Source organism: Condylura cristata, unplaced genomic scaffold (assembly GCF_000260355.1).
Source record: "Condylura cristata isolate star-nosed mole 26May11 unplaced genomic scaffold, ConCri1.0 scaffold00030, whole genome shotgun sequence".
Taxonomy (NCBI): Eukaryota; Metazoa; Chordata; class Mammalia; order Eulipotyphla; family Talpidae; genus Condylura; species Condylura cristata.
The window spans coordinates 10,598,361-10,612,990 of NW_004567131.1; the positions used below are offsets into that span (position 1 = coordinate 10,598,361).

General features: G+C 52.1%; 1 protein-coding gene across 1 annotated transcript in view; it reads left to right on the forward strand.

Annotated features, from left to right (window-relative positions):
* Window positions 1-14,630, forward strand: part of PFKP (phosphofructokinase, platelet) — a 55,052-nt gene that overhangs the window by 37,164 nt on the left and 3,258 nt on the right. Inside the window, exons 12-18 of the mRNA XM_004691089.2 lie at window positions 364-433; window positions 608-754; window positions 2,166-2,236; window positions 3,711-3,798; window positions 4,398-4,550; window positions 12,456-12,620; window positions 14,453-14,514. Coding sequence (XP_004691146.1) covers window positions 364-433; window positions 608-754; window positions 2,166-2,236; window positions 3,711-3,798; window positions 4,398-4,550; window positions 12,456-12,620; window positions 14,453-14,514 — 756 coding nt within the window. The remainder of the gene's footprint in view (window positions 1-363; window positions 434-607; window positions 755-2,165; window positions 2,237-3,710; window positions 3,799-4,397; window positions 4,551-12,455; window positions 12,621-14,452; window positions 14,515-14,630) is intronic.

Genomic DNA, 14,630 nt, shown 5'->3' on the forward strand with positions numbered 1-14,630 from the left:
CTGTGTTCCTTGCTCTGGCCATCTAGAATGTGCTTAGAAGTTGCACTTGCTCAGTCTCAATACAAAAAGCAGTTTCTGCAGCTTGAAGGCCTACGTGGCTATTTAGAAATTATTTGGGGCAGGGTGGAGGTTGCTCAGCATGTAAGAGATAAGATAGAAAACTGTAGAATCCAGCGTGTAGAACAAAAAACCTAAGGAATCCTAGTCACAGAGCTGCTGCTGCTGCTGCAAGTGGAGCACGTGGGGCCCCTCCCAGGGCTTGCCACACAGGGGCACCTGCGTAAGAATATCTGCTCCACACGGTTCTGCCCCTTCTCCAAGACAGTCCCCCTGTGCTATCTCAACTGTCTCCTTTCCTTTTAGGAGCTTTGAGGGCAATCTGAAAACCTACAAGCGACTTGCCATCAAGTTGCCAGATTCTCAGATCCCAAAGGTAGGAGATGGCTGCACGTAGCTCTCAGTCCTCGCCCTCCGCTGTCCCCTTGCAGTCCTTTCCTGCCCGGGAAGCTGCGCCCTTCCCCTCTCCCCCCAGTTCCCTGCCTGGCCCATGCAAATACAAGCTGGAACACACCCAGTGATGGGGGTTCATGTCTTTTTCCATTTGCAGAGCAACTGTAACGTTGCTGTCATAAATGTGGGTGCTCCCGCCGCCGGGATGAACGCAGCGGTGCGCTCGGCAGTGCGCATGGGCATTGCGGATGGACACAAGATGTTCGCCGTCTATGATGGCTTCGAGGGCTTTGCCAAAGGTCAGGTGAGTCCCTGAGGAGGTTCCAGGAGGAGGAACGTAGCGGAGGAGAACGACGTGGGGGAGTGGAGGCCCATAGCTTCCTGGTTTTAGAATCTACTGTTCTCCCATGGGGTGAACAATGATTGTTCTTTAATGCGCAACTTCTACTCTGGAATCCTGTCCTAATGCTTATTCTAGACCCGCCGGTTGAGCTCAGAATGGTTCAAGGGTTCTCAAGGATAGTAGGTACCTCTGGGGTCCAGTGGATACCAGGAAGTCAGGTGGGAGGGGGACAGGTGCTGAAATGCTGGTGGTGTGAGCACCCAGGTGCCGTAGGTGGCAGTAGGTGGCTTGTGCAATGGCAGCACACACTGCAGCGCTCACCTGGATAAAAACCTTCAAAGAAAGATCTAACACTATGGGGGCAGGGGGTTGGTATGTATACTTACTGCCCCGGGGGGTTTCTGTGTGCTCCTGCTCCCACAATTTTTCACCCATTTAAATCTCCTAATCTATCTGTGCTATTATCTTTGGTTATGAGAAAACTGGGGTTTAAGAACATTAACATGAGAGAGATCATATGATTTAGGTTCTCAGACTTTATGGAGAGGCTACAAACTCTACACTTTAAATCAAGTGCATCAAGATGGAAGGGGGTCCATTGCATTTTTTTTACCTGATTACTCACCAGCCATTTGCTGAACTTTAAGACTGTGGAATCAAGTTAGTGAAAACAGACAAGCTCCTGGCCTCTGTGGAGTGTACGTCTTAGAGAGGGGTGAGTGAGAGCAGATGGGGTGACGTGGACATTGGTCCTTGATGTGACCGGTGTTAAGGAGAGCTGCCGAGGCGGGCTTGTGTGCTGTTGGGAAGGCGTGCTCTGACTCAGCATGGGAGTGCACCATGGCTGTGCACATACGGGAGAGGTCGGTCCGGGGCTGAGAGGAGAGCTGTGCAAAGGCCCTGAGGTAGAGTGTCCCACTGCGAGCCCATATGACCAAGCAGAGGATGAGAGGAGAAGAATGGGGATTCTGGATGAGGAGATAAGAGCTGGATCCTCTCTAGGTACTCGTAAGGGGTCAGCTTTATTCTGAGGGTGTCGTAAAAGCTATAGGTTTTTTTATTTCCCAGTGGTAGAATTTGGCCAACTAAAGCATCCACCTGGACTGGTTGGGTGGTTTAGTTGATGGGAAATGAGAGCCAGGCCCTTCCATGGGCAGGATGCCCTGTCTGGGTGCTCAATTCATTGATCAGCTTCAGAATTGTTCCACCTCTTCACCTGCTCAACCCTGGGATGGAGGCAGTCACAAGGCCTCAGCAGTCCTTACAGAAAAGGAGATAAGCCTGTCAAGGGTGCAGGCACCTGAGCTGTTTCTAGAACTCTCAGACCCTTTCCTCTCTCACTGTAGCTGTTTCATTCTGTGTTTGCACTTAGATCAAAGAGATCGGCTGGTCAGATGTCGGAGGCTGGACTGGCCAAGGAGGCTCCATCCTTGGGACAAAGCGGTAATTTTCCATCTTGCTCCTAATCTGCTACTAGGAGGAATAAGCCCTGCTCCCAAGGAGAGTACCCGGTGGACAGCCTGTGCTTTCAGTTTCCAGGAAGGGAATTCTGCTGGGTCTGTCCCGCCCACCCCAGGGAGTCTGGGTTGTGCTTTAGGTAATGCATGAGACACGACCATTGGGAAGAGACAATCAGAGAACTTGGAGAGGATCCTCTCCCCGGTCCCTCGTTGCCGTTGGTCAGAAGAGCCACCAGGTGGACACAGTGCTCTTGTTTGAGGTGATACAGTTCACTGGGCACTGGGATGTGCTACCAGACCAGAATCAGGTTGGCGGTGACTCCATGGCTGGGGACAGCAGACATGAACACAGAAGTGCTGGAGCCCAGATCCTATGGCAGAGACGCCCCCTGAGTGACTCCAAACAAAAATGTTTCTAAGTTACAGCACACTTCTGTTTCCGGTAGGACTCAGGACCTGGGCATTCTAATGAATTGCTGTTATCTAATACTAAGCCAATCCTTTCGAACTCAGGGTACAAGTGTGAACACCCGTCACAACTGCACATCTCATTTTCTAGGGGAGCAAAGTGATATCTGGGTCTAATAGTGTTGGCTTCCTCATCCATGTCCTCTTTTTGCCCCAAGGAACTTGGCCACCTCTGTTCTATTGAAACTTAGGTGCCCCTGGGTGTAGCAACCCCTGGCCTCCTGTGTTCTGGACAAAGCTCTACATAGAAGTAGGGAACCTGTTGACTTGCCTCCTGGGCCTCTTCAGACTGTGCCACCCCCCCATCCCCACCCCCAGAGTGGTTTGCTTTCTGAACAGACCTGGGCATACTCTGGGTGCTCTGACGGGCGACATGCTAGGTCAGTCAGCTTTGCCTCAGACAGGGGGGCCTGTGTGCACACTTACTGCACCAGCTAATCCCAGTTTTGGGCGTTTCACATTAGTTTCTCAGAAATCTACCAGACCGCTCGGGATTCTCTATTTTCCCTAGTTAGCTTAAGAGTAGGATGGGGCTGGGAACTAAGGGGACGCGGGGTATGGCTCTTTGGCCCCTGCATGGCCATTGTCATTGCCTGATTCTGTGGGTTGGCCACGCTTGAGCAGGGGAATAAACAGAGAAGACTGGCAGTTGGGAGGGGGTGTGACTCAGGACCTGAGGTGGGACATGTGTGACTTGAGAACTGGAAGGTTTGGACAGTTATTGTTGGGAACATTCTTGGTCTTTCTGTTGAGGCCGTAGAGTTAGCTTTCTAATGAGCAGTAGCGTTCCAGCCACTGGATGGTTGCAAAGTGTCTCTGAAAATGTACCGAGACTCACTGTGTGGGATTCTCCAGTATGCCACTGTGTTGGCCCCAGGCCCCAGGAGAAGGGAGGTAGATGGTTCCGGTGCTGCTGGGTCGGACAATGGGCAGGAGTTGAATGGGTCTTGTTGGGGTGCTGGGGGGTGACCCTGTCCCTTGCGTTTCAGTACACTGCCTGGAAAGTATCTGGAGGCGATCGCAGCACAGATCCGCACCCACAACATCAATGCGCTCTTGATCATCGGAGGATTTGAGGTTTGTTGTCTCTGTCCCCCACTAGCTCTTGGTGCGGCGGGTCTGAGCGGCGCCTCCGGCCAGCTGCAGGCCGGCATGGTGGTCCTGCTACTCTTCACTGAAGGCAGTCATAGTGCCCCACGTCCGACCGCCACTGGACGGTCGTGATGCAGACAACGGCACGGTCCAGACGAGGTGGGAGCCCACCAGGCACTAGGGAAGTGGCTCGGCCCGGCAGGGGGAGCTTGGCACCTGCTGACGCCCACCATCAGTGAGTTCTGGCTTTGGAATCGAAGCCCTTTGGTGATTCAGAGAGGAAAGTAGTTTTATGGGCAATTTGTTTTATGGGCAGTTTATTTTTTTTTAAAGCACATACCAGGACTGCTGGTCTTAATTTTGTCTACTCTGCCAAGATCAGTGCCAATATTACCTTTCAGTTCATGTAAAAACTGTATTAGGGCCTCACCCTAATCCAACTCTCACCCGGGAGAAACATGGTCTGGCTTCTACATGATGATGTCCGTGCTGCCCTCCGTGCCTGATTTTTTAGTGGCCCATCAACATCCCCCTCTCTTTCTGCTCCCCTTCTCTTCCCCACAACTGCACACACTTACCTGCAGGCCTACCTGGGATTGCTAGAGCTATCAGCTGCCCGGGAGCAACACAGGGAGCTCTGTGTGCCCATGGTCATGGTCCCCGCCACCGTCTCCAACAACGTGCCGGGCTCTGATTTCAGCATCGGTGCAGACACGGCCCTGAACACCATCACCGACGTAAGTCCATGTGGTCAGCAAAGCAGGTGCCGCACTCACTAACCCAGCGGGCACCTGGCCCGCTTCTTTCTTTACCAGTACGCCAGAAACCTCAGTGAGGTCTGGGTTTGTTTTATCTTCAGAAAGGTAGGAAAAGACCTTTGCATCTCTGACCCACTCCCCAAGATTTTCACCACCTCCTTCCTGCACGCTGCACGTGGCCGGAACACCAGGCCGTGGAGTTACCGGGACGCCTGCAGGTCGTGTGAGGCAGGAGCTCACCATTTTCTTGTGATTTGGATAATCATGAAAGTGGTTTTTTTTCACCTTTGGACAAGCCAAATTTATGTCAAGCCTGTACACCTCATTGTGATAAATCCTGGGTGCAGTAGCTCCTACTGGAGCGTTTAAGTGTAGAACTTGAGCTAAACGCTTTATTTTTCATTCCTTAGCCTGCATCCACCATGGAAGTTGTGAAACTTTTGATTGTGGCCACCAGTTTCCTTCTCCCCTTGTAACTGGTGATGTTTGTATGGATGCTATTTCAGCTTTTTTTTTTTAATCTGAAAGGCATAACAAAACAGAAATAATGTCTTTATAATCATATTTGTACATCATACCTGAGCAATCACATGGGAGTTGAGGATTGCTTTCTTTCTTTTTTCAATTCAGTGATTAAATTTTTTCCATCCATCCCCAAGTTGTATTTTCCTTGTGAGCCTGAGTTTTCTTGAATGTTTTTCTGAGATTTTTTTCCTTCCACCCATGGCATGCCATTTGTTTCTAGTACTGGTAAATAAAGAAATGCTTTAAAAATTTTTAAAAGAATGGTAAGCAACGCTTAGCACTTGGTTTTCTCACTTTTCTGCACTTCTTAAACGTTCTGCAATTTCTTTACTAAAAAGCCCCACCTGTGTCGCCTGTGTCCCGCTGGAGCGTCCTCATTGCCATCACCTGTCCCGCCTGCGCTGTGCTGGTGACTGTGTCCTACTTGCGCTGCTGTTGAGTCATTCAGCTCCTGGTCTTCATTCTGTAAGGTCCCTGTCTGTCGCGAAATGAGCTTCGCTTGTTTCATTGCTCGTCACACTGCCTCAGCTGAATTTTGAACATGCTTTTGCTGAGCTTGCAGTGGAAGCAACGGGAGGCTCATTTTTCCTAATTGCTACTTAATTAGCGCCAGTCTTGGGGGTGAGGGGGGGCTGTGACAAGTTCCATTTGCAGGTCCTGACTGAGGTCGGTGTTCGTCTCCCTGCCACAATTCACTTGCACTCCCAGCACAAAGACACGACGCCCACTCTCAAATTCCAGGCTCCACAATGGAATTGTTTTCCAGATTACAAAGATATAATTCATGCGTATTGTTACATCTGAAAGCCAAAGTATTTGAACACCAAAATATGTAGGGAAGGAACTTCCAATTATCCATCCTTGTTTCCTTAGAGGGATTTTGAGATCTCTTACTTATCTTGAATTCAGTTTCCATTGCGTTTCTCAGAGCCAGGATAACCAGTGATAACTTAGGTTGCGCTGGTGCGGGTGCCAGGCCTGCTGACCCGTGTAGGTGTGTGATGTAGCTGCCCAGAGGCTCAGAGACAAAGTTCTGGCTCTGGTCTGAGGTTGGGATAAGCGGGCAGTTGCTCAGTAGCAGAAATCAGCACAGAGGACTGCCGGCAGCCTGGGCGTGGTGGCTGCAGGCCTCTCCCAGCTACAGCAAAGTTGAGTCCTTTGAGGGAGGTCTGGGTTTGGGGTGGGTAATGGCCATGAAAGGGGAGGAGATGGCTCTGTCAGCAGGAAATGTGCAGGCAGGGAGGAGGCTGAGGACAGAGCCGGTAGCTGGGTTCTTTCCTGCTGCTACCTGGGACCCAGGGAATGTTGGGCTGAAGAGCAGAACGAGGTGCGCTCCGGTCCCTCACCTTACCTTCCCAGGGTGGCCTGCTCTTCCAAGCGTGGCTGTCACACAGCTCTGTCTGTCTCAGAGCTGCCTGCTTGGCTGGGAAGCCCCCAGTGCCACCCAGCATCTCCAGTGCCACCCACTCCTGCTCAGACTCTGTGCTTCTCACTGAGTAGCAATTTTGTGCTCAGGGACATCTGCCATTTCTGAGGACAATTCTGGGGGTCAGAGCTAGGTGAAGGGGTGACACTGGCATCCGTGGGAGGCCATGGTGCTGCTGGAGGCCACGCTGATAGGCTGGCCCCCACCAGAGGTGCCCCCCCCCCCAGAAGGTCAGCAGTGCTGAAAGGGACAAGCCCAGCACAAGTCTCTCACCTGCTCTTTGGTGTTTAATCATTGTTCTGGAAAGTCGCTTCTCATTGCCACCATCAGTGCTTGGCTGGTAGGGCCTCGCTGGATACCAGTGCCAGTGTGAGCTCCTATTCGGAGGGAACAGCACAAAAGCAATCCCTCAGAATGGGTCTAGAAAACACTCACACTGGCTGTGGGCCTTTCATGTGGCAGGTGTTTGCAGGTGTTTATCCCTCAGAATGGCCCGCGTCTACCCAAAACTCAGCTAACACGAGCTGGGCCCTGTGCGGCCCTCGACGCTGAGAAGGTAGCAGCAGCCACAGTCCCAGAGAGATGATCCTAGAGACCGGGGGACCATGATTATTTCCTTAAAACCTCTCTTCTTAGCGTGGACAACTCCGAATAGCCATGGGGGCTGAGTGGGGCTGTGACATCTCGCCTCAGAGCCCCAGCCGGTGCGGCCCCGGGATCTGGGCAAGAGCTTGTCTCCAAGGCAGGGGCCTCCGGGTGGCTCCTCTGTGGTTGAGGCAGAGGCCTCCGGGTGTGCTTCTCTGGAGCGGGGTCTGTGGACACTGGAGCAGGGCTTGGGGGGTGGAGAGGCTGATGAGTCTGGGGGGTGGGAAGAATTGCCCACCTCATCTCATCCCTAACAGAGCACTAACTAACCTAAGGGCCCACGCTCCACCATCCTTGGGCCATAGCCGCCCTAGGACATGTTTGGGTGCTAAGATGGAATGGAGGACATGCCTCCCTGAGAAGCCTCGGTGCCACCTGCTTCGGAACTTACAGTCAGGCAGCCAGATGGAGAATAGTTACTGCAGGGGAATAAAATAAAGACCAGACATGGCCGCCAAGACCCACCCCCTGCTGCTTGGAGCGCTGTGGGTTTAGGGATGGTGGATGTGGGCCTGTGTCCACTGTTTTACTAACACCCGGAGCAGTTCATGCAAAACCCGTCCCTGTGCTTAACAACAGCTCACTTATTTGACATCACAGTTACAGTTTGACCTTGGATTCCAGCAAACTACTCAGCAGTACTGTCTGCTGCTTCCCTGCAAAGGAGGCTTGGCAGGGACAAGGTCCCTCCTTTCACAGCGGGTAGGCACCCAGCTGGGGGCCCAAGTGCTCTAAGTGCATGTCTGCTGTGGGGGACTGTGGGGTGGCCCAAATTAGGGATGTGGGGCCATTGCATAGTTTTGCAGCAGGGTCGTGCACCCCACCTACTGCAGAAAGTCACAAGATTAAATTGGTATGTAAGCCACCCCCGGTCTACGGCTTTGCTCACCTGCTCCGAGATGCCAAAGAAGAACCACTGTTCTCTACCACTAACACCCTGTGCCCTGCTTTGCTGCCTTCATGCTTGTGGCCCCTCCACGCTGGGCCCTGAGCCCTCCTTCCAATCCCTAGGCACTTTTGGAAACCCCTGGCGCCCCGGTTTCTGCATCACTGGTATTTCCTCTCACTGACTGGGGAGACAGCTCACTAATGCCCCCTGGCAGTGGTGTCCTCCCTGATACTTGGTCAAGCTGAAGCCCCCGCCTGGTGGCGGGCAGGAGGGCCGACGCTGCACTAACTGCCCGCACTGCCGCTGCAGGGCTATGAGGCTGCGATTATGATGGCTGGTGCCCGTAGCAGCCACCAGGAATTCTGCTTCCCTGTGTGTGTCCTGCCTGCCACCTTGAGCAACAACATCCCAGGCACAGAGATAAGCCTGGGCTCTGATACCAGCCTGAATGCGGTAGTCGAGGTAAGCGCAGTGACTCATTTTATTTGCTCCCACATTTTATTTCTCTTCCATAAGGAGACTGCCAGACAGGGGAAACCTATTTCAGTCTGTCAGGATAAGTAAGCCATATTTATCATTTACCCTTTTCCCCCTGACTAGCTGGCATTGCTATCACACTTGGCAGGCTAAGGGTGAGATGCCCTAGCTTCTCCATCCTAGGGAGAATCGACCTTGGCAAAGCTCCGCTATTCTCTCAGTCCTCTGGGTGGAATTCCCACCTTCCTGCTTCTTGCACAGAAGGCCTGAGGTTTCAGGTGCACTAGTGGGTCACTTCTTGTGCCCAAGTGGCACAGCCAGACATGCGGCAGCTAGAAGAGACCCCAGCACAGCACCTGGGGGCATGTAGCCGAAGCACAGGGGCAGTGGCTAGGTGGGGTGCCAGGACAGCAGACCCCATGCTTGAGTGCCTCCTTGGTGGTGGGGGTGTGGCAGGAGTGGAGATAGATTCTCAGGAGGGTACGTCAGTGCCATACTGCCCCGCTGTGTCTAGCAGCCCACGCCCAGGGCTGTCATGTTTGGTGGCTGGAGCTGGTTGTCGCTGAGTCCCACCAGCCTGCTCCGCTCAACGCCCCGGCTTTGGGGTCACCAGGTCTGTGGTCAGGGTTGGACATGAGCACTCTGATGGCTCCTGTGTACTGTGCTGTGGGGAGAGGCAGTCCCCTATCAACAAGAGGTGGCCAAGTCCAGGCCCTGTCACCCGGAAGGTGAGCTCGGCCTCTTCACATGTGCATACCTAGGCGGGCTCCACTGTTTCCCTGCTAAGCCCTAATTCTGTTGGCGAGCCCCCTGGTTCAGCCTGGCACAGACCTTGACCAGCCTGGGCCCAGTTCATTCTCCTGTGCTGAGATACTCCGTCGGAATAGAGGAGGAAAGGTTGCCCGCTGTCCAAATTCTGTGGCGTCTTGTCTCTGACTCATAAAATGATGTGCATCTTAGGTCTGTTGCTTGTTTTCTCACAGTTTGCTGCCAAGAGGTGACTGGCCTTTTTTTCTGACTAGTGCTTTCCACGAGGTTCCTTGCCAAGTGTGGGCTGCCATGGGCCAGCACTGTATACAGTCATGTGAATGGCCGGCGATGTGTAGTGTGGCCCTCCCCCTGGGGCCCCACGGCACAGCTAGCATCCCCAAAGTGCTCCCACTGGCTCGCACCCTCCGATTGCACCTGCCCTCTGCCCTGGCTCCACCTGCACTCTGTGCCCTGTGGGTGGGGCCCTGCCACCCTGACTGGTCACTCAGTTTCTGCTGACTCTCACTCCCTGGGAATACTTGTCACAAGGAATACTTGTCACAGGAGACTAGTCTGAGGACTCAGTGGTGGAGGAGGACTGTGGCTCCAAGACTGTGGCTTCTGCTCTGAGACCACTGGTGGCTTGTTCCCTGTCATACACCATTCAAACTCCCTTTTATCTCCATACTTGATTTAAATTTTTAAAATATCAGTACAGCAGAAAGCTAGCAGTGGTGGAACTGTACACCTTTTTTAACATGTAGTGAGTGGAATGATTCCTAGAGACTTGTCTCAGAATCATCAACCAACGGAGGGTGTCAGGGTCTGGCGGGAGGGGACACTGGCAGTGATGAGGACTGGTCTGGGCAAGCAGGGGGAATCCGTGTTTCAATACTTCCTCTCACCCTAAAAGTCAGAGAACCCCTCCAAGAGCCGCCAGCCCCAGTGAGGGGTGCCGTGGGCCAGCACATGAACTCCTTAGGCTCTGTTTCTTGGCATATACAATACTAGCTGTGGACAACTGCAGATGGCCGGGGCTGTGATGAGTGGCCTCTTGTCGAGGCTACTTCTCATAACTCTGGCTGAGATGACTGTCTTCAGATGACAGGATTCAAGATGCTGGATGCACTGATATGCTGAAGAGAGGTGTTTTGTTTTAGCCCATTTAAGCCCTCAGCAAAGGCTGAGTGTCAACCCTCCCCTGCTGCTCTTGCTTACAGAACCCAGGGCCTCTGCTCAACTGTCAGGTCCACCGGGGCCCTTCATCTTTGTCGTCCTCATCAGTGCTGAGATGTAGTCCTCAAGGTGGCCTTAGGAAAGTATTTTTTACCTGCATATTCTTTTTGCATTAGTGACAATAATTCTCTGCCTTAGGGTGGCATGCTGGGGAGAGTCAGTTTGAAATAGAACCCATGATTTTGCAGCTGTGGGGGACCTGGAATGTGGTCCAAAAATGTAGCTCTGTTCTTCCTCATCCCCCACCAGAATTCCTTGAAAACACAGACTGTGTGGGGAGGTTTCAGTATTTGAATGTTGTAGACGAAATCCAGTGAAGTCAATGATGAAACCCCACGCCGGCCCCGTGTGGGTTCTCCAGATGCGTCTGGAAGAACCAATGTAAGCACCGGAGAGCTGTAACATTGATATTATTTCTTCCCATCTCAGCTTCTAGAAGCACTAAACTGCCCACCAACTAAAGCACTCACTGAATTTTGAGTCAGTCAATTTTGTGAGGGTGAGGGCCCAGCAAAATAATTACTAGTATAGTTAGGAGTGATTTTAATTAAGCTTGTGTTTGAAAACCAAAATTACCTTTTATATGTACCCCAAGGGACTGGAGTGAGTTCCCACACTGGTGGTATTACACTTTGGTGCACTTTGGTCCCTCAAAGACCCGTGATCTTGGTCGCCTGCCTCCACCCCACTGGTTTCCCTGCAGCACGTAGGGCCTCCTGTGCCCACTGGTCCAAGCCTGATGGCTGATGCCTGAGGCTGGTGCTCTGGGCACAGCTGGGGGCTGCGGGTGTGGCAGGGGTGTGAGTCCTGTCGTCATGGAATCTGCAGTCATAGTGAGGAAGATGCACCAGATCACATAATGACACACAGCTGCAGAGTTGGGCTTTGGCGGCTCTGATGAGAGGACGGGGACGCTCACGAGGCTCCTTGCAGACGCAGCCGCCCGTGCCCAGGAACTAGTTGGGTTTCCCAAGGAAATGACATGTTAGTTCCTTTGCTGGCATAGTCCCTGTCCTTATTGATCTCACAACCTGCCAGTGGGCATTTCCTGTGTCATGTGCCTCTTCCCAGGTGTCTTGTCCCTGCCTCGGAGGACACTTATATTTTATCTGTGTACACCAGATAATCCAGGATCATCTCCCCATCACCATCCTGGGTTTAACTGTCATGCAAGCAGACACTCCCGTCCAGGAATTAAGGCCTCACTGACCTGTAGGGCCACTGTGTCGGAGCCTAGAGGACAAGGCGGCAGCAGGGATGGGGTGGCAGCAGGGATGGGGAGGGCAGGCCAGGAGCTGGTGTGAAGGTGGCATTGCAATTGGTTATGGTGTTACCAGAGGGTTGCGCAAGGCCAGAGATCCACAGTGTGTTTTTCATGGAATGAGCCAGGTCAGAGACTGCAGACCTGACGGAGAGTGAGCGTGTCTAAGGAGGGCAGTGAGTGTTTTTTTTTTCTCTTCTCCCGAGCTTGTGTCCCCAGCCATGGCCTTAGGGGACCTACCATAAGTGTCTGGAAGACACTTTAAGAAGCCACCACCACTAGACCAGACTTCGTGTAGCAGTGCCAGACATACTATAACATTGAGGAACGGAGTGTGGCTGACCCAAATTGAGACTTCACAGAGGGCCTTTCAGAGGAAAATTACAAATTCCCATTGACTAAACCCACAAACCTAACATGCTGACATCTGCTGGCTGCCTTGAAGGCAGGCAAAAGCTGGTCTCCCCCGGGAGGAGTGACCAGGTCTGCAGCAGTGGGCAGCTCTCACATCACAGGGACTGATCTCACTGACCAAGGTCAGGGCCGTTCCTGCAAGGGCTCAAAGCCGGGGACACGTGATAGGACCTGCTGGGCTTGCAGGGCGCATGGGGCTTAGCTACCTGTCCTCTTCCTGCCCACCTGCCTCAAATGACCCATGTCGTCCTCTGTGGCCAGACCTGTGACCGCATCAAACAGTCGGCCAGTGGGACCAAGCGCCGTGTATTCATCATCGAGACCATGGGGGGCTACTGTGGCTACCTGGCTAACATGGGAGGCCTTGCTGCGGGAGCCGATGCCGCCTACATTTTTGAGGAGCCCTTTGATATCAGAGACCTGCAGGTAGGTGCGGGCCCTTGGGCCTCTGCTGCTGCTTCCCATCTGACTGATCGGTTGGTGGGAGGGGACGAGGGTATTGAACAGGATGCCCTTCCAATGGCCCAGCTCCCCCAGCCCAGGGAGGTGCCTATGCCGGACTCCTTCAGGGTCAGGACAGTGCGAACAGACATGCTTCAGGGTCTGTCCTCTACACGAGCCTGGGTGTTTTTGCCTATTGAGCTCTCATCCACTAAGTCAATAGCATTTCTCACAGGCAGGTCACTGATCTGGACATTGATGTCGAATGGGACCTGGTACTCGATAAACAGCTTCTGTGCACAGTCTCTTTGGCCTGTGGGACTATTCAGACTGGCCCTGGCTCCCCTTATGGGTCTGAGTTTGGGATGCCCTGCAGTGGTTGCAGCCTGCCATCCGTGCTGCCCAGGAGTGGCTAAATGCCAGCAGCTATCAGCAGCTAGAGGTGTGGGACACTAGACCCTGGGGGAACGGCTCAGCTCACACTGTTGTGGGGATATCAGTTAAAAACAGGGATCAAGCCAGCCTCCTTTTTCCTGGTGTATGCTTAAGAATAAAAACCTCCTCACTAGTATTTTGTTAAAAGTAGTTTTAGGTTCCAAGCAGAGGACTTTTCCTGCAGGCCTCTGTCCAGACACATCACAGCCTCCCACATGGTCAGTGTTCCCTACCGAAAGGTACGTCTTGCAGAATGTGGCCCAGCCTGTCCACATCCTCAGTACCCAAGTCCACAGCTGACAATAGCGTCACTCCGTGTCACCACATGTTCCTAAGGTCACCAGTGCCTTTTCTCTAAAGTGACGCAGGTTTCTCTGTACCCCCAGCTTTTGGGGCTAAGGGCTGGTGGCGAGCAGTATTAGGTTGCTCAGTCCCCCTTTGTGGACAGGAGGGAGTCGTCAGGGGTGTGGAGGGAAAGAGAACTGGCAGGTGGGGCAGCACCTGGCTGTGTTGGCAGCTAGCCTCACTTCTGTCCTGAAGGTGCTCACGGACAACTTTGGTGAAGCCAGAGTCCGTTCTGTCGGATGGGGGTGATAGCAATGAAAACGCAGCCGAAATACACAGAACCACAAATATGATTTATAAGTTGTTGTGATTTTAGCTTTACCTGTTTCTGAGCCAAATATATCAAGTAGAGATACTTAGGTTTTTTTTACTCATAAGTGATTTATTTTCACCTACAAATTTCTTTACAATATCAAATTAAATATTCTAAAAGCCTGTTAAAAGATCATGTCTGGCCAGTACTATTGCAGTAACTGGCATATAGAGGATAGTTAATAATTGTAAAGGCAGCTGAGATTTGCTTGCATGTGATTATCTTTTTGCATATTTTTCCTCTGAAAATAAGAGTATTCCTTCCCTTACAAAATTTGTGCACAAATTTGAATCAATAAAAATTTATTGGCTGAAATGCTCATTAGGCAGTTACATGAGATTGAACATAAAGGTAATGGAGAGTTATTTCCCTGAGGTAGAAAATATTGTAATGGAAAAATGATAAGGTCTGTGAAGCAGGGGATAAGCCCTAGGCCAAATACATGTACTGTGTTTTAAGAGGAAGATCTATTTATTTGAAAAGGTTGAGATCTGCTGACTAAATAAACCTACTGATAGTGCGCTCCTATGGGCCCTCCCTGGGGACACATGACTGTTATCAAAGTCGCCCCACTCCACTGTCCCACCTGGTGCGTTCTCCTCTGCCTACTGTCCCCTCCACTGAAGCATGCCCACTGCTATTTTCAGTGCTTAGGCTCCTTCAGTGCCTGGCACACAGCAGGTGCTTAGTAAAAGTGACTGGTTAACAGAAAACTCTTTTCCAGTCCAACGTGGAGCACCTGACACAGAAGATGAAGACCACCATCCAGCGGGGGCTGGTGCTCAGGTACTGGCAAACCTCTCCCCACCCTTGACCTAACTTGTCAGAGCCTATTTATGATAGCAAGTAACCATTCTCTGTCAGTATTCAGATTCTCACTCTGAATACTGAGAAAGAGTACT